This window comes from Ornithorhynchus anatinus, chromosome X3 (assembly GCF_004115215.2).
Source record: "Ornithorhynchus anatinus isolate Pmale09 chromosome X3, mOrnAna1.pri.v4, whole genome shotgun sequence".
NCBI lineage: Eukaryota > Metazoa > Chordata > Mammalia > Monotremata > Ornithorhynchidae > Ornithorhynchus > Ornithorhynchus anatinus.
Window position 1 is genome coordinate 2939948 of NC_041751.1, and position 24896 is coordinate 2964843.

General features: G+C 44.9%; 1 protein-coding gene and 1 non-coding gene across 2 annotated transcripts; both read right to left on the reverse strand.

Moving 5' to 3' along the window:
* On the reverse strand, positions 1 to 24164 carry CLPTM1L (CLPTM1 like). Its single transcript, XM_029053965.2, has 17 exons — positions 23965 to 24164; positions 22240 to 22340; positions 19182 to 19371; positions 16263 to 16408; positions 15538 to 15616; positions 14323 to 14440; positions 13698 to 13792; positions 12271 to 12355; positions 10213 to 10316; positions 8645 to 8710; positions 6873 to 6923; positions 5524 to 5606; positions 4570 to 4604; positions 3997 to 4052; positions 3603 to 3647; positions 1385 to 1500; positions 1 to 748 (listed from the first exon to the last, which is right to left on the reverse strand). Exons 1-17 carry the CDS (start codon positions 24124 to 24126, stop codon positions 664 to 666), a joined length of 1617 nt encoding a protein of 538 aa, XP_028909798.1. The 5' UTR covers positions 24127 to 24164; the 3' UTR covers positions 1 to 663.
* On the reverse strand, positions 17691 to 17823 carry LOC114807726. The gene has a single exon (XR_003755801.1). It is a non-coding gene; the product is annotated as a small nucleolar RNA SNORA13 (small nucleolar RNA).
* Positions 24165 to 24896: the final 732 nt, after the last annotated feature.

The window sequence follows — 24896 nt, forward strand, 5'->3', positions numbered from 1 at the left end:
TTTCTACAGCCAGTGAAATTTATTTGAAAATGAACGCGCTGATAGTGAAACACATTTTTAAATTAAGGAAAAGCGATTCTTCAACATGTTGGTCAGAGTGCTTATTATACAGGTCTGTGGAATTGTACACGGTGGTGATTTAAATCCTAGAAAACTGTCTGCAGTGGTAACTGCCATTTCTCCATCCCACGAGCGCTACTTGGCTTTGCCCTACTTTCCCAGTATCCAGCGCATCTCTCCGATGCCAGCCTTCGCCGACGCGGGCAACGGCAGCCGCACTCGAAATCGTTGCCAGCGGCCGATCTTTTCGAAGCCATCGAGGGTGAAAACTGTCGTACGGCTCTGGGATTGAGATGGAAACTTTCCTGGAAAACTTTTAGGTGCTCGGCGGTGGCTGGTTGAATTATTGGCAGCCTTCTTCACGAAGACAAAATGACAAGAAAAATGGGTCAGAAAGAAAATCTACGGGAAGCATTCAAAAAGAGGTTTTGGCAATGTAGAAGAGAGATGTCCATAAGAGTCCACTGAAGCTTTCCCAAAATACTTGGTTGATGATTTGCCAACCTTGTTCTTTGCTTGCAGAGGAGAAAAACAATATTAGTATCCAATACACGAAATCCAAGGCAGTCCCGAGACAGGCCTCTTCTAGAATGATTTGAAGGGTTAATCTCTGTGGGGTTTCCTTTTGGGCTTTTCTTCATAGGACTCTCCATATTCATTTACTCTACTCTTATCCACAGGATAAAGCCTGAGAGAAGACAATGGTGACAGAAGTTAGGACACGGTACTCCTTTTAAAACCAAGACACAGCAAGAAATCGAACAACCTACACATGCCCCTGACAACTCATAGCGCTCTACGAAACGATCAAAAATTCAGTGGTTAAAATTCAACTTTGGGTGGGCAGTGAGTTGATATTTCCATGCTAGGAAGCGTAAACTAAATTAGCCTTGCCTCATGTGGAAATAATGAAGGCTACGCATTTCTGCGATTTGAAAGAATGGTGCCACAATCTCTGAAACCAGTACTGTTTTTAGAGTGACTTGATTCAACAGCTGTGAAGAAAGAGGCCTCTCGATGCATCGACTGACTGCAAATTTGTCGTTTCCACATGAATTCTATCCTCTACTCCAAAATCTTCAATCAATGATATTTACTGAGCCCTTACTGTGTGCGGAGCACTGTACTAAGCGCTTGGAAGAGGACAATACAGCAGAGTTGGTAGATGTGTCCCCTGCCTACGAAGAGCTTACACTCCGGAGGGGATGATCTCGAAAATGATTATGAGAGGTCCAAGATTATAAGACACACTGGAGTTGCCTTTTGATCAAGTCTGACAACTAAAAGAAAGCGGGAGAAAATAAATAATTGGAGAGGAACTTACCATCTTTGGTACAGGTACACAAGGAAAACCACATCATCCCTAAAACATGCCAGCCTATGTGACGTTGGCATAGTGATGATAAAGGCAAAGATATCATCAATGAATGTATTGAAAGCCTATCAAAGCAAAGGGAGAGAAAAATTAGAAAATAGCTTGGTATGAGTATAGCTGACAGAGTCCATATTGTCTTCAAATAATAATAGTGGTGGTGACAATACTGTTTCTTAACCCACCTGTCAGTCAATCAATCAGTTGTATTTTTTAAATGGTATTTGTTAGGCGCTTACTATGTGCCAGGCACTGTTCTAAGTGCTGGGGTAGATACGAAGTAATCGGGTTGGACTCAGTCCCTGTCCCACAAGGGGCTCACAGTTTTAATCCCCATTTTACCGGTGAGGTACTAAGGCACAGAGAAGTGATGTGACTTGCCCAAGGTCATACAAGTGACGGAGTCTGAACTAGAACTCATGTCCTTCTGATTTCCAGGCCAGTGCTCTATCCACTAGGCCAAGCTGCTTCTTGAGCACTTTTTTGAGCACTTACTCTGCGTGGAGCATTAATACAGCAGGATTAGTAGACATGTTCCCTGCCCATAACGAGCTTACCCCTTAGAGAGGGAGAAAGACATTAATAGGAATAAATAATTTATAATATATAATTTAAAGATACATACATATGTGCTGTGGGGTCAGGGGTGGGGTGAATATCAAGTATATACGAAGCACTGTAACAGCACTGAGAAAAACAGTAAGCGGTTCAGAATTAGGGTTTTTTTGGTCCTCAGGAGTGAGAGGGGGAAATGGGTTGATGACAGAGATGTAAGAAAAGGTTAAAAACAAGCAAAAATAGTGAAAAGATGAGGACGATGATATACACAATTCAAACAATACAGCAAGGGCTTGGGAGTCAGAAGGACCCGGGTTCAAATCCCGGATTGCCCACTTGTCTGCCGTAGGACCTTGGGCAAGTAACTCCACTTCTCTGAGCCACCTCCTTTGTAAAACGGGGAGGAAGACTGTGAGCCCTGGGTGAGGTTTGGCTGGGCCAAATAATAGTTTACATCTACCCGGGAGTTTAGTCCAGCACCTGGCACATAGCAGGCGTGGAACGAATACCATAAAAACCCCCCCAAACTGGCACAGACTCAGGGCCTGAGCTGAGGGTGAGACTGTTGAGCCCGCTGGTTGGTTGGAGGGATGCCCCTGGCCCTGGTCCTGGGCTTTGTCAGTTCCCTTCCTCTAGCTTACCCTCCCCATTTCCTTTCAAGCAGAAAAGCCATCCAAGTCATCCTTGGGGAGATAGGAATTGGCTTCCCTCCAAAGAGTAGGAAAAATGAATGCATTTCCATGTGTCTGCTCACATGGCCAGTAATTCTACTTGAGGAAAACTGTTTACTATCCACTGTGTAGTCACAAATCCAATGTAAAAGTCTGACAATGGGTCACCACGCTGAAAACTACTCACGGGCACTTTATTTCTCTCGAATTTCCCATAACTAATTTCTGTAACTATTCCGGCATTTGAATTTTCTTTCGTTAACCGTGAGCAATTCACGCGTTTAATTATTTCATGCATTTTTGATCGTTCTAAAACTCAGAGAATAATCCAGAGCACATTCTTATGATGTCGGTGATTTAACGTTAGAATTGAAGGATTTAAAAAATGGCAGTGAAACAAATGTATCCTTACGCCCGACAAATATTTTCACTGTACCCGGGGAACACTTGCAACCAAAGTACAAAATTAAAGTACTTTTCTTTATCTTTTATGTTATAAAATCACTCTTCAAAGGCAGAGACATCAGTCCCTAAGAAAATTCACGGGATAATGAACTGAAATCTTAAGGTGATTTACTGATCCTTGAGAATTTAATACTTTGCCGTTGTTGCCTTATGCTGTCGAGTCACGTCTGGACCCATAGTGATGCCATGGACACATCTCTCCCGGAACGCCCCACCTCCAACTGCAATCGTTCTGGCAGTGGATCCAGAGAGTTTTCTTCATAAAAATATGGAAGTGTTTGCATCCGTATTGCCTCCTTCTGCGCAGTAAACCTGAGCCTCCACCCTCGACTCTCTCCCATTCCGCTGCTGCCCAGCACAAGTGAGTTTTAATACTTTAGCTAAACAATTTTTTTGCTTTACACCAAGAATGCTCAGTGCTGGGTACCACTAATTTGGGGCGGGCTGGGAGAAAGGGGAATTATAGACTTACTTACTTTGTATGTAAACGCCTTCCATGGTAAATGTGCTACAGATTTCATCTGGAAGTAGAGAGTCACAAAGATTATTCTAGGGTAGGGGAGTGTGAGAAAAAAAGATTACAGAGTTTCCCTTCATACTTGAAGATGCCACTGTCAGTGAACTTTACCGATTGGGAGGGCTTATGTGGCTGAAAAAGCCAAGGCAGAATCTCTCCCCTGATTTTTCTCCCTCATCATTCCCAGTTCTAACTACACTGTGCACAGACAAAGACTGTATTTTGTTGTGCTTTTGTATTTGCTGTCTATGGAGCCTGGTGTTGTCTGACCTCTCTGACAAAAAAAAAGATGACATAACTATAGGGCAGAAAAAAGAAATGATGACCCCCTAAAAGACATGTTGATATCTTACCTTATAATTCACAAATAGTTGTGGTAACATAAAGAGAAATCCAAAGGCATACACCCCTGAGGAGAAAACACAAATATTTTGTGATAGGTTCTAAGAAACACTCCCTACACTTTTGATCTCCAACTTATAAAAAGGCATGAACGAACCCATTTGAAAGGCAAGCGACTCCAATTCGTGTTTTTTAAAATAATGTTTGAACATGTAAATTAAAACTAAACAAGGCTATTACCTTGCAGAATTTTTGTCTCTCTGATGAAAAATATCTCTGATGAAGAAATAGCTTTGGACACACTCAAACTGTTGATGATTCTCTAAATCTTAAACTATTACAGTTTAAACAGAGAAAACCAAAAGCTCTAGTCTAGCTTCAATTTGTGCTATATCATCCTGCAATACGCTAAATTGTATTTGTTCACAAAATTGTATGCAAATTGTATTCTAAATTGCATTCACTCAAAAAGTTACATTCCTTCCAAAATAAATGACACCCGTTCTGGAAGAGTAGGGTCAAAAAAACCAAAATCTCTCTGAAAATCTTTGACATGCTAAACTGAAATATCCTGAGAGACTCACCATTGACGAAGCTGTTGATCAACCAGGAATACCAACTGAAGGGTAAAAATAAAGGTTTCACTTTGAAGAAGGAGATACCTCATTTTCTTTGATGGTCATAATTACATTAGTAAGCACTCCATAGATACCACTGATTGATCCTAATTTAACATTCATGGGATCCTAGCCCCTCCTCCTCCCAATTCCATATTCCCACTGTCCCATGATGTTCGCTTCTACCTCTCTGATTCACTCTCCCTGCTGTTTACAATTTTTCTTCTCGTCTCTTCTTGTCTCTCTCCTTCCTGACCCATCTTCTCTCTGTCCTCTCTAAACACCTTTTTCTCCCCTGCATCCCATCTCCCATCTCCTCTCCACTCCAAGAAACTCTACTTTCCCCCTTTACTTCAAATTCTTAACCCCCTCTTCCCATTTCTTTTTCCTTGTCTCCTTTATTTGCCCCTCTTCTGTCTGGAGATTCCAGCTATAGGGAATTGGGGGCCTGTCTGAGCCATTTATGATCCTAGGGAAACTCAAGAGAACCACCTCGTTGTGGGTAGGCAATGTGTCTGGTCTACTGCTGTGTGGTTTTCTCCCAAGCGCTTAGTATGGTGTCCTGCACAGAGTAAGCGCTCCATAAATACGATCGATTGAGTGATGAAGCAGGACCCAGGTCTCTTCAGGCTCTCCCTACCTATTGTGCACAGAGAACCACAGTGAGAAAGAGCCTCTGGATTCTCCAGATCACACCGCTTTAATTCTAGACAACCCCACTAAGGCTATAATTAGTGGACAGCTCTTTCACACATGTGCCCAAGGAGAACTTTTCTAATCCCACCTAATCATCACTGCTAAACAGGCCCGATTCCCATCCTGATTCCCACGACCCTAGCTTAAAAATAATTTAAAAACCCTCCACTGCCTGCCATTCGACAGGGCTTATTTTTTTTTTTTAAAAAGAGTAAAGAATCCTACCTTTTATACTTAACGTTTAGGAGTGAATAAACTGCCCCTCCGATACAGAGCGGGTACAGTAAATATGACAGATATTTCATAGCCTGCAAGGAAATGGATTGATTTTCAGTCCAGGGTTCTGGTAGGCCCGCCCCCACGGGGAAGCCCCGACCCCTCCCGCCAGGAGCTGAGGGTGAACAGCAGCCGATGCCATAAACCTGGGAATAAACCTGGGAATGCTGAGAAGGTTGCGACAGGGTATCCACGGATGACCTGCCTGGAGCCAGGAGATGCAGCACTCCCTGCAAAGCACTAATGGAACTGGTACAGAGAACCAGCTTGGCCTAGTGACAAGAGCCCGGGCTCGGGAGTCAGAGGACGTGGGTTCTAATCCCGGCTCCGCCACCTGTCTGCTGCGTGACCTTTAGCAAATCACTTCACTCCTCTGGGCCTCAGTTACCTCTTCTGGAAAATGGGGATTAAGACTGTGAACCTGATGTGGGACAGGGACTGTGTCCAACCCGCTTTACTTGAATTCTCCCCTAGTGCTTAGAACAGTGCTTGACACATAGTAAGCGCTTAACAAATCCCATCATCATCATCATCTGGCTACTTCTTCTTCTGAATGGTCAAATTTTCTTCATGTGTCTGTCTTCCTACATTAAGATTGAGAGGTCTCCATATGGTCCAGGCTCCATATTTTATCACATGATCTCTACACTAGGGCTTAGACCAGTGCTCTGCCTATTATTATTACCACTAACGGTATTTGTTAAGTGCTTACTATGTGCCAGGCAGTGTACTAAGGGCTGGCTGTGCACATAGTAAGCTCTTAACAAATGCCATCATTATTATTATTATTACAAGCAAATCAGGATCCAAGCAAGAAAATACGGTTGGACACAGTCCCCGTCCCACATGGGGCTCATGATCTTAATCCCCATTTTACAGATGACAGAACTGAGGCCCAGAGAGGTGAAGTGACTTGCCCAAGGTCACACAGCTGACAAGTGATGGAGGTGGGATTAGAACTCAGATCCTCTGACTCCCAAGCCTGTGCTCTACCAGCTAGACGTGCTACTTCTCTAATCAATAGCACTGCAATCGATGGACTGACCACACAGTCCTTCAGGGTACCTAAAGCGCAATATATTATCCAAACCCAGCAATCACAAATCAACTGATTAAAGGGGATGAGCGATCATTATCTTCCAGTAAAGATGAGAACACAGAATTTCATTAATAGCTGTGTGGGGAACTCGGCTTGGATCAGTCCAACAAGGAAAAATAAAGGCTTCTTATGAAGTACTGAAAATTAAGCATGCCATATTTGAAATCTAACACACTGCAATCATTTCTCCACATCTTACCTGAGTGTCATATTCCTCTGTTTTTCTTTCAGATTCATTGTATGCTCCAAACTGTTTAAAAGGAAACCAATGTCACATTCAGTAATACATTCTTTGTTGTAAAGACAACTTAATTTCTTATCTCAGGTCTAGCTGCCTACGTGATACAAACAATTACACTTAGGGCCAAGTTGACACAATTATGGAATATTACATTTTGCACTGCATTTATGTTTTCAGGTTTCCGTTTTAGTGTAAGTTTATTTATGAATAGATTTTTACTCTGCTGAGTAGTGGATTTCATCAAATTCATAGGAAAACAGACTATTGCCCATACTATGCCCTAACTAAATGGAAAATGTACACAAAGAATACAAATACTACATTTTTCCTACATGGATTCACACAATCACATACCTCCTCTGGCTAGAATTTAAGCTTTTTTTTTTAAACAGTACTTATTAAGCACCTACTACATACCAGACACTATACTAAGCACTGGGTAGATACAAGATAATCAGGTTGGACACAATCTCTGTCCCATGTAGGGCTCACAGTCTTTGTCCCCATTTTACACAATGAGGTAGCTGATGCAAAGAGAAACTGACTTGTCCAATAAACATTCTACTAATTATGCCCTATGTAGGGGAAAGTGGACTTCTGTAGTGCTGGCTCTGCCTCAGATTCCCTGTCACTGAACTTCATTACCGGTCAGTCTGTCAACCGTATTTTCTGAGCTCTTACTGTGTGCAGAGCATTATACTAAGTGCTTGGGAAAGGACAATAGAACAATATAACAGACACATTCCCTGCCCTCGATGAGCTTACAGTCGATCAGTTGTCTCTTCTCTAATAAAGACAATGTATCTGCCGCTTTTGGGGGCCACTGTGGTGGCGAATGGGCTCCAGGTCTTGGGAACAGCTTCCCGGAGACCCAATCATTTGCAGGTAGATCTGGGAAGTCTTCCCCTGCTGCTGGGATGGCTGCTCCCCAGTTAAAGGGAAGACACCCACTGTCACAAGAGACTGACACATTTCTAGAAGTGACTCTGGTTCAGAGCCCGGTTAATAATAATAATGCTAATAATTGTGGTATTTGTTAATGCTTACTATGCCCTGGGCACTGTATTAAGTACTGGGGTAGATACAAGTTCATTAGTTTGGATACAGTCCATGTTCCCCATGTGACTCACAGCCTTAATTCCCATTTTACCAGTAAGAGAACTCAACCACAGAGGAAATGAAATGAATTGCCCAAGGTCACAAGGCAAGCAAGTGGCAGAGTCGGGATTAGAACCCAGACTCTTGACTACGAGGCCCATGCTCTTCCCACTAGGCCATGCTGCTTCTCTTTGGCATTCTTTGATTCCATGGCATCCCCCGGTAGCACTGAGGCATTTGAATGCGACCCAGCTGTAACCCACCGTAAAACCCAGCCATTTCCCAAGGAGAAAAACTGGAGGGGGGGACAGGGGAGAGTGGATGAGCAGAGCTGAATGAATCTTGCTGACCTCCCTCTGCTACTAGGCCTGTGAAGAAGCACCAAGAATCAACTTATGCCAAATACTTCTGGATGGGTCTATTTTTTTTTTCAACTCTAGCCACTCTCATTTAATTAAGCTTAACAGGTCCATTTCTGCTCCCCCAGCATACACCACCTTGCCTTAGTGGCGGTTTCCAAGGTGATGTCAGTTTTAATTTAAAAGAAGGCTATGTGGTATAAACAATATTTGTGTTTTTCATTTAGAATGAGAAAAATCTAATTGCAAGGCTTCACAAACGACAAATTTTACCTGGAATGTGGGCCTCAAGCCTTTCCATTTAATGGTCATTTTCAGGGCTTTCTTTACTTTCCATAGCTGAAGGAAAAGATGAGAGTATTTTGAGACATTACGAAAAACCAATGACGATGCACTAGAAGAGGAAAATCCCACAAACACCTAGTTTATGGTTGGCTGACACTTGACATGCGGATTCCAAAAGGCCGTAGGAACCCCTCGGGAACAATATTTCTTCCTCGGTCCCATCGCATCCGCTTTGGAACAGCTCCTCCTCCTCAGACTATTATCAAGGATCCTTTCTTTATACTTCCAAAATACTTTTCAAAAATGGGTACCGCCTGGAAACACTTCTAAGGTAACGGGGGGCGTTCATCTTCGTCAGGCAATGACCGTTCCCTCTCTCATAGTGTACCCTTCCACGCGCTTAGTACGGTGCTCTGCACAGAGTAAGCGCTCAAATACCATTGATTGTCCAACTGGTTAATTAAATTCACTAGCAGAGTACATCTTGTGAAGTGGGGATTTCAAAGTTTAGGGCGACTGATTGGTACACAATTCAATAAGGTGGGGATTACTGAAATCTTGAGCTAGAGAGCTCACAACGCGTCTGATGCATCATGCGTACATAAAACTGCTTCTTCCAATACTGCATCACATTGCATTCACTCATCCATTCATTCCACTGCATTTATTGAGTGCTTACTATGTGCAGAGCACGCTATTAAGTGCTGGGAGGGTACAATAACAAACTGACATATTTCTTGTCCATGCCAAACTTACAATCTAGAGAGGGAGACAGATATTACTATAAATAAATGACAGCGATTCAGACAGACGTATGTTCTGGGGAAGATGCCCGTTCCCAAAGAGAATGCGTAACAGAAGCAGGCATTATGGAACGGGCCGAATCCTCATGCAGAAGGTAGTTTGCAATCTGCAGGCGGTGGGAGAGGTAAGGGAGTCCAGTACAGCTAGGAAGACGAAGTGAGGGCTTACCCTTCACTCCACTTCACGCATCACCTCTCCCCAAACTTAGTGGGAAGGGAAGACCCGTCCTCTCCTATCATAACTTTTACACTTTCAGTGGACAAGTGCACAAGTGGACAACTGAAGTCCCTCTTTTGCCTCAGGTGGCTCCCAACTCTGAGTTCATGAATAGTGCCAAAGGGGGTAATAATAATAATGCTGGTGTTTGTTAAGCGCTTACTATGTGTCATGCGCTGTTCTAAGCACTGGGGTAGATACAAGGTAATCAGGTTGCGCCACAAGGGGCTCACAGTCTTCATTCCCATTTTACAGATGAGGCAACGGAGGCACAGAGAAGTTAAGTGACTTGCTCGAAGTCACACATCTGACCAGTGGCGGAGCCGGGTTAGGACCCACGACCTCTGACTCCGGGCCCTTTCCACTAAGTGATGCTACTTACTCTCCAGCCGAAAGGGAAAGAAGGATGGGAAGAACTCAGTGGGATATCACAACTGACCCGGCGTTACGGGCAGCCCAGGATACCGTGTGGGCCTCTGCAGAGAGGAGGAGTTCCAAACCCAGAACGAGCCCTTAAGGAGCTTCCCAAAACTTACCTCGATCACTGCCCCGATGCCTGCCGGGACCAGAACCAAGAGACTTGTCTGTTCATCCAAAAGGAAAAGAAAGATCACCACAGTACTAAAGCACCTCCAGAGCACTGAAGAGACAAATACGTTCGCGTTAATATACTATCACACCCTGAACGACATAAAATAACTTAAGCCCCTTGCACAGATTTGCTGAACTGCCCAACTCTGAGGCTCTATTTCTTTTGATTTCTTTCAGTTTCACCTAGGGCCTGAACCTCTCTCCAAAGTCAAGACTTAATTCCCACCTGCTTTAAGGGAAGACAAGATCCTTTCATGAAGTCACCAATTAGTTTAATCAGAAAATTAATAGGGAGCACCAATGACCTGAGGTCAAGGCTGGCTGCAAACATGACCACCCAACAGTGGAGAGTGAGAGAAAGTGTGTGTATTTGTGTGTGTGTATGTGTGCATGTGATGTGGTTTGGGCTGGAGGCACAGCATTTGCCTTTTCAGCTACGGCGAAAAGAAAAAACCCAGAAAATAAGAACACGCATGAAGCACAAGTTCCTAAACTAAAGTTAGTTTTGTAGCTCAGAAGTGAATCTAAAATATGTGTGACTTTGATCATCTTGTAGTGGTGCCATCCTTGATACATCGTCAGCACTTGTTAAACGTCATAACTAATTTGGACCAACTTTTGATTGCATCTCTTCACAAGTCTAGAAAATGCCACAAAAATCAAACGAATACTAGATGACAACTTTAGCTCCACAGAGAATCAGAAAAACTAGTGAACAAATACCGATTAAAGTCACCATCATAAAGCACAGTTATTTCCTGGTATTTAAAAAGGAATTTTCCATCTTTTATTTGGTAACTGATTATCCTGACTCAGGCAAACTATGAGGTGAATGTGGTATAAATACACCTAAACTACCCTCACCCCATTGATTAAAAATAGTTGCAGATATTTGAGAAAGACACAAAGTACGCCTTTCAGTAGATCCTAATAGCAGATATTCTGGCACAGCCACTTTCAACCTATTGCAAAATAATTCAGATATTATCCACTTCCCTGGCAATGCCTCTTCAGATAAAGCAGCTTGGACGGACAGTCAATCCACTGCTAGAAAATGCTTAGGTGAAACTCATCAGACTTACTGTTCACTAAGCATATGAAAAAAAAGGATGGGAGCCAAATTTTCCACACCTTCACTGAACAGGAAACAAGTTAGACTGTAAACTCACTGTTGGCAGGGAATAAGTCTGTTTATTCTCCCAAGTGCTTAGTACAGTGCTCTACACACAGTAAGTGACTGAATGAATGAACAAGCACAAATGGGCTTAAACTGTAACATGTGGGAGAGCTTTTAGTTAAATAAGGAAAAAGTTCCAGCCAGTGAAGACTACTAAGCAATGAAATGTATTCCACAGTGACTCAGTGGAATCTTCTTTTCCAGAGATATTACACACACACACACACACACACACACACACACAAAATCAAGATAATCTCTCCTCCACAAGATCATTTTAGAAACAACAAATTAAAGACTACATGGGTCCCAGATGAAATTTGCATTCACATTATGTACACAAGACAATAAAACAGCCTTTTGACCAGTGCAGCTACCAGAATAAGGCACAGATGTGAAGTTCAAAAACGCGTCAAACCTTACTTCTCCCTGGGCGCTGAACCAAAGGAGTCAGATCATTCTTTTAAAACTACGGCTAATTTTTGCTCCACTCAAAGTACAGGACATTAGAGGATCTCAGAAACAATATTCTCTGATTTGACAGTGATCCAAGTGATGGGAAAGATCTTTATTCCACATATGCCTAAGCACTGAGATACATAATTACAAGATCTGAAAAGGCTTCCTGTCTTTTGGATTAGTTTCATCCAGGCTACATAATGAAGGCCTAATTAACTGAGTATTGCTTTTACCAGGAAACAAGAATGGCTTCATACTGCTATTTCACCCAAGGCTTACAGACAATTTACTTGGGTCCTGATTGATATGATGAAATAGGAGAGCTGCACAAATCATTTCGCCTTCTTTAAGGACAGTACAGGAATACCTGCTTTAGTAGACATTCCAATCATGTTCTTCTTTTTCTTCCAGAAGCTGATATCATTTTTAAATGCCAGGAAATCAAAGAGAAGCTGCCAACACCAAAGGGACAGAAATTTGATTGATATTGGAAATAAGCACATCAATTAAACAATGTGGGAGTTCTCACAACATGATTAAGAGCCCCGTCCCAGGGAGCAGAAATAGTGTCTCATTATTAAATCCGCTCACTCGGCTGAGGATGGAGGGTGTCCCTTCTTGCCTTTTCACTGGGCAGTATTATACTACTCGGACACGCTAGGGAAAATTTTTACTCTAGAAAGACGGAACACCAAGTGTGCCAACTAGCTTTAGTTTAGTTGTTCTCCTTCGGTCTGAAGACATACTCTCAATGGTGGCACTGCAGCCAGAGTGTGTGAGACAATCTCTTGCACGCTTTGTTCCCGGAAATCTCTGTGGTCTTCTCTGGCCCTAAGCCACTCAAGTGAACATTACTTAGATGCTTAGGACAGTGCTCGGCCCAGAGTGAGCGCTCAATAAATGCCACCGGATTGATGGGGCAGGGGAAAGGTTTGGGCTACCATCAGTAGGACTGGCATCCTGCAGTAGTGGTGCAGAGCCACCTGCACTTTCTCAACTGTACCCAACCTTATCATCTTGTACCTACCCCACTGCTTAGAACAGTGTCTGGCACATAATAAGTGCTTAACAAATACCATTAAAAAAAAGAAGGGTAGGCGAGTGAGCTGGAAATGGGAAAGGGGCGGCAGTTTAGCAGGTCCAGGGCTAGAGGCCAGCCAGTTAACTGTATTTATTGAGCCCTTACTGTGTGCAAAGCACTGAACTAAGTGCTTGGGAGAGTACAAGACAGCAATATAACAGGCACATTCCCCGTCCATAATGAGCTTACAGTCTAGATTGTTGGAAGAAAGATGGCTTTTAGACCTCAGAGTGCTTTACCAATACTCTATCTTGTTCATCTTCTCATCCTCATAAAGTGAGCATGGAAGTAATCATCATCCCCAGGCGGCACTTATGGATTAGGGACAATAGCCTTGGGCTAAGCCGTCAAGTCCTAATCACATCTTTTAGAGGAAGAAGCTGAGCTAAGTCATTTTTCCCAAACACGCATCATGGATCACCAATAGGGCCAAGAATGGATGCCCAATGCACAACCCAACTTTCAAAATTCAAAGTCTCAGGACATAAAGAATGAGTAGAAAACCCACGGTTTAAAGTACAAGGCTTCAGATGCCGCCTGGGAGGAAAAAACCCAGAATTTTGCCTTTGGTCTATGTGTTCCCAGAACAGGAATGCTCTGGGAAACAAAAGTGCACAGGCATTTTGATCAACTCATAGCCTTGAGTAGTTCAACAACGTCAAAGTCTTTGCTCGTTTAGCTAAGCGCTGCTCAAGAACAAGTGATTCACTTACATGAAATGCTGCTACAAAGAAGGTCAAAGCTAAGAAGTACAGGTTGGTATCTACAAAAATTCCTTTCACTTCATCTGCATCCTTTTCGGAGAATCCTAAAGAAAAGAAAGGAAGCCAAATTATCCTAAAATATAAAATACAAGGCCCCAAATTTAAATCGTAAAGGTAAAACTCGTGCAGACTGATTTGTATGTCCCACTACCAACAAATATGGTTCCATTTCACTCAGTGACACGTAGGTCTCTTCACGGTTTAAACATATTATCCAGGGTAATTTCCTGATCATTGCTCCCTTTGATTAAAATTATAACAGGCATAGGAGATTTGAAGTTGTATAATTAAAGGGGGGTAGGGTGGGAAACAATGGAGGTAATTCATCACGGCTTAAAAAAAACATCTGATCAAAACTCTTTAAGCTGTTGAACAATGAGATATTCATGTAGAGTCAAACTGGTGAAAGTTTTCAAAGAATCCCTTATGTGTACAATCATTTAATCAGAAATAGTAACGGCTTTGCGTGTTCTAACACAGTTAGGGATAAACTTGCAGTTCTATTTCTAGTCAACAGAAACCCTAAAACTAAGCTTGAGTTTTGCTGTTCTCATATTTCAAAAGGAGCACGTACCAAACTGCTGTAGAGAATAGACGGCATCTTGCATGTGAATCCAAAAGCGGAGCTTCCCTAAAGATATTTTATCGTAGGACACTGTTAGAGGTAGCTCGGTTGTCGAACGATTTATTACCTGCGCATCGGCCAGAGAAGACAAATAAACCACATGAACCGGTGAGGGTTAGCCTTAGAATTCCTGAAGGTTGCAAGAGTAAATCAATGAATGGCTGGCCATTTTGTTAAATATACTGAGTTTTTATTGAGTATGACCCTATATCAATTTGAAAATAACCCTAGAGAGGAATAGGATAACTAAATTCCACTCTATCCTTACCCTCGCATCCTTACCCTAAGTAGCCTATTACATTCCCAAACTGTAAACTGCTTTGGCAAGAGTAGTAAGTTAATTATAGCTGTAAAATAAAATTATAACCTAATTAAAGAGTTCGGGCCCAGGGTGCCTTGAAAAGGCACCTCACTTTATTTTAGAAGCAGTGTGGCCTAGTGGAAAGAGAGGGGACCTGGGAGTCAGAGGACGTGGGATCTAATTCCAGCTCTGCCACTTGAACTACTGTGTGACCTTGGGTAAGTCACTTAACTTTCCTGAGCCTCAGTTCCCTCATCTGTAAAATGGGAATTAAGACTATGAGCTCCATGTGGGACACGGACTGTATTCAACCTCATCACCTTGTATCTACTCCAGTGCTCAGAAAGGGCTTAAATACTGTGATTATTAATAATTGTGGTATTTCTTAAGTGTTTACTCTGTGTCAGGCACTGTACTAAGCGCTGGGGTGGATAAAAGCAAATTGAGTTGGACACGGTACCTGTCCTATATGGGGCTCACAGTCTTAATCCCCATTTTACAGATGTGGCTACTAAGGCACACAGAGAAGTGAAGTGACTTGCCCAACGTCACAGAGCAGACAAGTGGCAGAGCCAGGATTAGAACCCACGTCCTTCTGACCCCCAGGACTGCGCTCCATCCACTAGGCAATGCTGCTTCATCATCACAATAACAGGAATAGTAACACTACTATAGTAGTAATTATTAATTATTATTGCCTCACAGTGATGAGCTCCTACTTTGGATTATTCTGTATAAATTACTTATAAACACCAAAAATGGAGGAAACAAATACAAATTCAAATTCCACCCACCCCTCTTGGAACACATATGATGTGGTTTTTCAAAAATCACCAAAAGGAAAGTGATGGGCAATCACTTACCATTAAGTCTTTCACTCGATTGCTTAGTTGATCAATAAATAGAATCGGCAGGTAATGCACGCTCTTCCCCAACTGAATCCTGTGGGATTAAAACACTGATTTTACTCTGATTACCGAGAAGGTTCGTGATTTGGCAGGGATCCCTACAGGAATCACCCCTCAGTGTCATCAGAGTTACAGACTTTTATTATTCTACCCTTCTGTCCAATTGTATCTTTTGAAAAATCAACACATGGAAATTTTATCTTACAACGTCCACTCTTCGAAGTTCAATTTGGAGGGCAACTATCAGAGGCAAATTCCTCATTGGCTTCTATTTATTTTCACAGGTGCGTCTGTGAGGAATAACTGAGGTGGGAAGAAAATAGGAGGAAATTCTCAAGTTGAGAAGAATCCATCTCTCTAAAACAGTAAAAACAGAGCATCGATTTTAAGGGGTACCACCGTTAGCAGAAAAATATATTCTCACTAGGGTCAGCTGTCAATTATCCGTGATAACGAGGGACACGTCGAAACAAGTCAAAACCCAGTTCATAAATAACATAAATGCCTTTTCTAGATAAGAGTTTCAGTGAGCTCCCTCTAGACTGCGAACTCAGCGTGGACAGGGTATGTGTCTGTTTACTGCTATATTGTACTCTCCCAAGTGCTTAGTATAGTGCTTTGCCCATCTTAAGTGCTCAGTAAATATGAACGAATGAATATACTTAACGACCGCCTCTTACATCTTCATGTATCTGTGGACGTCAGCAGGGAGAGAGGAGCCGTCGAAGATAAAATCGTCTACCATAATGTTCAGCGTCAGCCTTGACCTCCAGTGAGAAACCGGTTCGTCGAGAGCATTCGTCTGCTTCTTCTCCGCTTCAATTTGCTTTCCAGTAAAACGAGTGGTATATGATTAATAGTCGAAGACAAATTACGAAGTTCATTTACCAAAAAAAAAAAAGACCTTAAGCTCTGCCAAATCAAGATCAGGCAAAAGATCCCGGGGCCGCTGAAGAGTTCAGGAATAAAGCCGCAAGTGATAAAAGCTCAGAAGAAAACTTGCTACAATTTACTGGTCATCAAGCACCGAGAAATACAATTTCCTCGCAATTAAAAATGTAAAGTGTTCAACTTGTCATAGAGTCCCTCCAAAATAAGTCTGAATTCGCTTTAACACATAAGATGAGTAGAATAACACTGCATTGAACAAAATGCAAAACCAGCTAAATGGAAGTATCTGTGGGCAATTGTGGGGGTTGGAATTTTCAAATTACTTTCATTCCACATTTGACCTTCTCCATCCATTCTCCAAAGTTTATAAGAATGGATACTTGGCTAGACAGAACAACCCAGCTGAGTGCGTGCTTAACTGCACAGATTTGACCGAGACTGAAAACAAAGTAGGACAGATGTAGAATGAGATAACTGGAATGATTATCCCTCACTTAACTCTACCCTAGAGCTCTTTGTTTTTAGTCAGTACTTAAGAGATGAAAAACAATCTACAGATTCTTGTTAGACTGGAACCTTCCTAACTTGGTCATTTCTCACGATTGATTTTTTTTGTCTCACAATTGATTTTCTTTCAAGGATTTTCTTAGTGCTTAGAAAGTCTCCAGTTGTCAGCATACATTATTTACTCTTATTTTCTTGGCCTAATTACTCGCTTAATTACAATACGCCTGCTGTCCACTTGCAGGCATCGTTTGATTTCCGTTCTTCATTTTTTAGAGTTGTCCACGAAGCTCAGTACTTGTTGCTCCTCAGCTTCTGGAAGTATGCCATTTTAAATGGTACTATTGTTCACTGAACGCTATTACTGACCTCCAATAAAAATAGCTGCATTACACTGTTAAAAAATAACCATTGTGGTATTTATTAAGTGATTTTTTTTTAAGGTATCTGCTAAGCAGTTACTGCGGGTCAAACACTGTTTTAAGCGCCGGGGTGGAGACCCTGTCCTACATGGGGCTCCCACGGGCTTAGGGGTAGAGACAGTGATGATAATAGCGGCATTTGTTAAGTGCTTACTATGTCCCGAACACTGTGCTAAGTGCTGGGGTAGATACGGTGTACTCAGACTAATTCCTGTCCCTTGTGGGGTTCACAGGTTCCCTCCGCCATATGGGGGTGTTGAGTTCCCTGTTCGCCACACCACTTGCTCTGCAATATGTTCCTCGCAGCAAAAGCACCAAAGGAACGGAAACCTAGGGTGAAACAGAGCTGCCAAGAGTTTCATTTGCGCCTTTTTTGACACCACATTCATCAGTAACCAAAAATGAACGGGCAACACAAAAGGCAAAAATCGCCAGAGCGGATTCAGTCCTAAGGGGACTCCCAGGCTACGAGGGGTAAGCGGGGAGGACGAGCGAGAATTCTTTTCCCCATTTTACAGAGGAAGAGACGGAGGCACAAAGAGGTTACGACACTTATCCAAGATCACACCAAAGAGCCAGAACTAGAACCCGTGACACCTGGCCCCCAGGCCTCTCTCCACATTCTCCTCTCCTCACCTCTCTCCAGCCATTTCCCATTGTTACGGTCACACTTCCAGAGTTCGAGGGCAGGGTGACCCATTGTTTCAGGAGGTAGGACTCTTTATACTTCCTTCTTGGCTGGCCTCCCATCAGCCCCCTTTGTAAAGCGGATCAATTCAGAGTTTCTGCATTTCCTTGCAAATTCCTTTTAAGTTTTTCCAAATCAGGGTCACCCCCCAACCCCCTAATTGCTGCCTGCTACAGGTTGTAAGTGCTAGGTTGGGCTGTTCACCCCAGCCTAGACAACAGGGGAATGGTGAAACTGGGAAGATGGGGGATAAAATGAAGACTGTGGGTGGTTTAGTGCAACCCATCGATCCTGATGGAAAAATAACTCCAATGCATGTTTTCCTGACAGCGGGAGTAAGCTCTCTGTGGGAACGTAATGTGCCTTGATTGCTGTATTGTACTCTCCCATGTGCTTAGTACAGTGCTTTGCACATGGTGACCGCTCAAGAAATGCAAATGAATTCCAGCCCCATGAAAGGCATTACAAGGGCCATTCCGAATTTGGGCATCTAAGCAGTCCTGTTTCGGAACCTCAGAAAGGGATTAAGATTACGTTTTTACACCTACTTAGCATTTAAGATGTAGATAAACTTATCTTAAGAAATGGGATGGGTTTGCTAAGTAAGCGATGGAATCTTCCTCTTTTTGGAGGCTTTAAAAATGAAGATAAATCTTACCTCTTTAAATGAGGTGATGCCCTAGGAGAGGGAGATGGCCTAAACACATCTCTAAGTCATTATCACCTTGGATTCCAGTGATTGACACAGTCCAAAATGATGATTTCATCGGGATAAGAAAGGAAGGGTTAGGAGATGTCTGGGAGACATCCTTGCTGCTTTCTTCAAATTCACTGAATTTCCCTTCACGGGTGCTAATATGTGCACGGCCAATTAGTGAGGATTTCTAGCCCGCCACCCCCCCGCCCCCAAGAACAACCCCCTCTAAGGAAAGAATGCCATTTAAACAGTAATACTTTCACAACATTAACTACTTAATGCTTTCACGTTTCTTTAGGTGGGCTCCAGGATTCTTACTTGTCAAGGTGAACCAAAAAAAAATAAAATATATAAGGCATATTACATTTTGACTAAGAAACTCAAGTAGTAAACTTACCTGGGTAGCGGATTCTCCAGTGAGAAGATTGATTTCTTCTGGTTTGGGGATCATATATGTGGTCAGAGGACTTACTATATGCACCTGCTTACCATCATGCCAAGGTAAAATCCCAGCATGATGCAGAAATATGTACGCATAGAGAGTGCCATTATTTCGTGTTTTCTTGGGAACGGACACATTGACGGTCCTAAAAGGCAAATCAAAACCTCGATTGACAATTATGTCCTATTCTCTGCAACACATTAGCAACGACTCCAGCAAATGTTCATAAACTAGACAGTTTCAAATCAACTAGCTGAGAACCATGGCTTCAACAAGGCACTGGATTCCACCTGCATGTTTTCACTAAAAGTGAAAGCACATTGACACACTTTCGCATCCACTTAATACCCTTGAACGCATAAATTCAAGATAAGACCACTTTGCTTCTGTTACACAACTCCTGGCCACCTAATCATCTGTAGACACAGTGAGATACAAAACTTCATACCAACCAAACCCCTAAGAGGCCTTTCAAAAAGCAAGTCACGCTTTCGGTTTTGCCAACTATAGCTCTGCATGTTCTCTTTTTGTGTCAGTGAGGGTGCCAAGCTTGACACCTCTGGACTGTAAGCTCGTTATGGGCGGGGAAAGTGTCTGCTAATTCCATTATACTCTCTCAAGCGCTTACTTCAGTGCTCTGCACATAGTAAGTGCTCAATTAAAAACCATTGATTAAATGGGGGCAGAAGCAAGACTCCAATCTGCAGTTTGTTCCCAGAGAAGCCAACTTTCCTCTCCATTCATCTCCTGCCCGTTCATCTCCGGTCCGTCTCCGTTCCGTCAGGAGGCTTTATATCCTGCAAAGATTTGTGATATTGCTCTGGACGCAGTCCCAAAGGCAACCTGCAAACTGCTTCGGTCTGATGCTGAGAAGCAGCGTGGCTTAGTGGAAAAAGTCTGGGCTTTGGAGTCAGTGGTCGTGGGTTCTAATCCCGGCTCCGCCACCTGCCAGCTTTGTGACTTTGGGCCAGTCACTGAACTTCTCTGTGCCTCAGTTACCTCATCTGTAAAATGGGGATTTAGACTGTGAGCCTCACGGGGGACAACCTGATTACCTTGTATCTACCCCAGCATTTAGAAAAAGGCTTGGCACCTAGTAAGCACTTAACAAATGCCATCATTATTATTATTATGGCCAAACCAATGAGAGTGAGCTGGATGTTTTATGCAGTAAAACAGATCTAACATGCAGTGCTCTGCACACAGTAGGTGCTCAATAAATGCGACTGAATGAATGAAACAACCATTCCAGCAATTTCAAGGGAAAATATACCTTGAAGCTTCTTCTAATTTCCAGGGCCGGTATTCCCCCAGCAATCCCTTTAAATTGGCCAATGCATTGAAAACTGCATTACTTACGTAAAACTAGAGAAACCCAATTTTACACACGGCTTAAAACATCACCTTGACCTTCTACTTGTGGTGATCAATTCTCTGCCACAAAAGGAAAACACCTTTGGGTCAAAAGGATGAGTTACGGTAACCATATTAACAGCCACGAGAGAAGACTTCGAACTTCTTTAAACTATCGTAGAAATTCGTGGAGGATTGAGAATTTACACACAGATGAGAAAGATGTGAAATGGGAGAAAAATGAAAGGTAATTAGTATTCTTGAAAAAGGGGATTCTTTATAACATGCTTAAATCTGATGCTTTGAATGGAAGGAAACTAATCAACTGTCCTTAAACAATTTTGCGCTCATATGAAGAAGTCCTTCCTGCTGTCCACCCAACTGCAACAATACGGTGAACCTCTGGGATTCTCTGGTGGCCGGTTTTCTTTTCGATTTGGTTTCCTAATCCCACACTCCTTAAAGAAAGTAACTCTAGAATGATCTTTAATAATTTAATGGACTCCAGCCCATTAAAAAGGCAAGTCTCCACCCTCTGCAGAGTGTCCCGCCCATACTCAAACATTAGTAGTATTAGAACATTGATCTCCACCCCCCAAAATCTAGCTCTCATCTATCCCAGAAACTCTCTCGTAGGTAACCTGCATCGACATCACGACTGTACTCTCAACTTTGGGTGGCAGTTTCATTTTAAATCGTTCACCTTACTACCTTGCACTCTGGCTTACTGCTTTAAGCATACATCTTGATTTATGTAAAACGTGAATATTTACAGGAGTTAGAAAGTTACTAACCACCTCCTCCAGGAGGCTTTCCCTGATTAAGCCCACATTTTGCCTTCCCCACTCCCTTCTGCATCACCTCTGCACTTGAGTTATGCCCTTTATCCGTCCCTCCCTCAGGCCCACAGCACTTAACGTATATATCTGTAATTTTTATTGTCCGTCTCCCTCTCTGGACTGCAAGCTTGTTGGGAGCAAGGATTGTCTTCCATCTTTGTTTTAATGTACTCTCCCGAGCACTTAGTACAGTGCTCTGCACATGGTAAGCACTCAACCGATTGAATGATGTGGTAAAACAAAACTAAATGCCTTTCAGAAGACGGTTTATCATTTTTCAATGTGCCGGTCACTAGCAACAGTGAACCACAGAGAAAATGACAATCGGGCTTGTTTTTCTCAAGTATTTAAGTGCATATTATGTGTCACACACTGTATTAAGGGCCGAGGCAGATGCACGATAATAATAATAATAATGTTGGTATTTGTTAAGCGCTTACTATGTGCAGAGCACTGTTCTAAGCGCTGGGGTAGACACAGGGGAATCAGGTTGTCCCACGTGGGGCTCACAGTCTTCATCCCCATTTTACAGATGAGGTCATTGAGGCCCAGAGAAGTTAAGTGACTTGCCCACAGTCACACAGCTGACAAGTGGCAGAGCCGGGATTCGAACCCATGAGGTTCGACCCATAATCAGGTCGGACACAGTCCCTAGTCCACTTGGGCCTCGAAATCTAAATAAGAGGGAGACCGGGTATTGAATCCCCATGTTACAGATGAGGAAACTGAGACTGAAACGAGTTAAGAGACTGGCCCAAGGTCACACAGCAGGAAGTCTGTTAAACAAGAACTAAGAAAAAGGTTTGAAACTTCGACCGTACCTTTCGAATTTAGACTCGACATCAAAATCCTCCACATTTAAAACCAGATCTATATTCGTTTCAGCGCCGAGATTCGATCGGGTGGTGGTGTAGACGCTGAGCTGAAAAGCAACGGCAGACAGAGGCAGATCAGGACATGAGGGCTTTTTTATTTGGAGATCCGCCTAAAACGAGTCACCTAGGGCCGTGGAAGAGGGACGCTTGAGATCTGGCCGAGATTCGCTGTAAAGGCAAGAATCTACACGACCTCCCAAATTTTAAAAATAATAATATTTGAAGGGAACGCGTGGGCAGGGAACGTGTCTACCAACTCTGTCACATTGTACCCTGCCAAGCACTCGGTACGGTGCTCTGCACACAGGACGCGCTCCCTAAATATGAATATGATTGATATTTACGCACGTGTGTGTGTGCTTAGAGAGGGAGTGCACGCATCTGGCATTCTGACAACTCATACGGATTCTGGAACCCAACTGGCAGAAGCTGGTGTTTTAACAGGGGCTTTGGGGGAGTGAAAGAAGGTGGGAGGCAGTGGAGGAAAGACCCTCGGGAAGAGGGGGTTTTCCCCAGGGAAAATGCAACAGTTGGGCTGGTGGGCTGGGAGAGAAACGAGGTGACGGAGACCCCCAAGAGCAGGATTGTCTTTCATCCCTGTTTTAAGGTACTCTCCCGAGCACTTAGTACAGTGCTCTGCACAGGGTAAGCACTCAATGGAAGTGCAGACCCGGGCGGGTTGGGGAGGTGAGGAGGGGTGGTGGGATGGGCAGGGTCCAAACGTCAACGAAGCGAGAAAACATTAAATGTGGTGATCCGCATGGAGTGGGCGCTCAATACATGCTCCCGACTGACCGACATTGACAGGCAGCGTGCGATGAGGTGGGTGGGTGGGGGAGGGGGGAGTAGCGCGGGATAGAAGGAAACCAGGCAAAATGGACTAGAAAGGGCAGGGAGGGAGATGGGACAAGGGGGAAGGAGGGGAGATAGGACAGGGAGAAAGAGGCCAAGGGGTGGGGGGGAAGGGAGAGGTGGGAAGAAGGGAAAAGGAGGAATGGGGCAAAAGGAGGAGGGGGAATGGGACAAGGGGAGGAGGTGAAAGGGGCAAGGGGGGAAGGGAAATGCGACAAGGGGGAGGAGGAGGAATGGGATAAGAGGGAGGAGGGGAAATGGGACAAGAGGAAGAAAGGGGAATGGGACAAGGAGGAGGAGGGGAAATGGGACAAGGAGGAGGAGGGTGAATGGGTCAAGGGAAGAAGGGTGAATGGGGACATGGAAAAGAAGCAGGGATGGGATAAGGAAGAGGAGGGGGAATGGGACAAGGGGAAGAAGAGATGGGATATGGGGGAGGAGGGGGAATGGGACAAGGGGGGAGAGGGGAAGGGGGACAAGGGGGAAGAAGGGTGGATGGGCCAGGAGGGAGGAGGGAGAATGGGACAAAGGGGAGGAGGGAGAATGGGATGACGAGGAGGGGGACAAGGGGGAGGAGTGGGAATGGGTGAAGGGGAAGGAGGGGATATGGCACCAGAGGTTGGAACGCAAGGGGGAGGAAGGGGAATGGGGCAAGGGGGAGGAAGGGGAATGGGGCAAGGGGGAGGAAGGGGAATGGGGCAAGGAAGAAGAAGGGGAATGGGGCAAGGGGGAGGAAGGGGAATGGGGCAAGGGGGAGGAAGGGGAATGGGGCAAGGGGGAGGAGGGCGATGTTCCAGGCCTGGTGGGGTGGTGTCCTACCTGCAACTTGGGCCTGCGGGCCAGGTAGGGCTGGATGCAGTTGGTGTGGGCGCGGCAGGGCTTGGTGTAGACGATGCCGTACATGACCCAGCAGGTGTGCACCACGTACACCACGAACACACCCACGATCAGGCTGGTCAACGAGCTCCGGCTGCTCCACATGGCGGCCGCCCGCCAACGCGCCAAGGGACGGGGTGGGGCGGGATGGGGAGGGCGCCCCCTGGGGGGCGGGCAGGGAAGGGACGGGGTGGGATGGGAGGGCGCCCCCTGGTGGGCGGGGAGGGAAGGGGCGGGGTGGGAAGGGAGGGCGCCCCCTGGTGGGCGGGGAAGGAAGGGACAGGACGGGAGGGCGCCCCCTGGTGGGCGGGGAGGGAAGGGACGGGAGGGCGCCCCCTGGTGGGCGGGGAGGGAAGGGACGGGAAGGGAGGGCCCCCCGGTGGGCGGGGAGGGAGGGGCGGGAGGGCGCCCCCTGGTGGGCGGGGGAGCTGGTCCTGCCTGGGTCCGCGCCGGCGGCGGCGGCGGGCGATCACTGAAGGGCGGGCCGCGGGCTGGCAGGAAGGGTCCCGGTGGGGGTCTCCGGGGCTCCGCTCATGACTCCCGCCCGGCCCTGCCCGCCGGCCGCAGCTCCGACCTGTCACTGCAGGATTCGCCCACCGGGACGGACGCCGCCGACCACTTCCGCACGGGGAGGGGCCGCGCCGCCGGAAGCCGCCGCCCCCTCCACCCCCCGGCCGCCGCCGCAGCCGCGCTGCCCTCTGGGAAATGGAGTCCGCCCTCCTCTAACGCGGGCCGCCGCGCTGCCCTCTGGGAAATGGAGTCCTCCCGGTCCCTAACGCGGGCCTCCGCCGCGCTGCTTTCTGGGAAATGTAGTCCGCCCGCCCCTAACTGGGGGCCGTCGCCGCGCTGCCTTCTGGGAAATGTAGTCCGCCCGT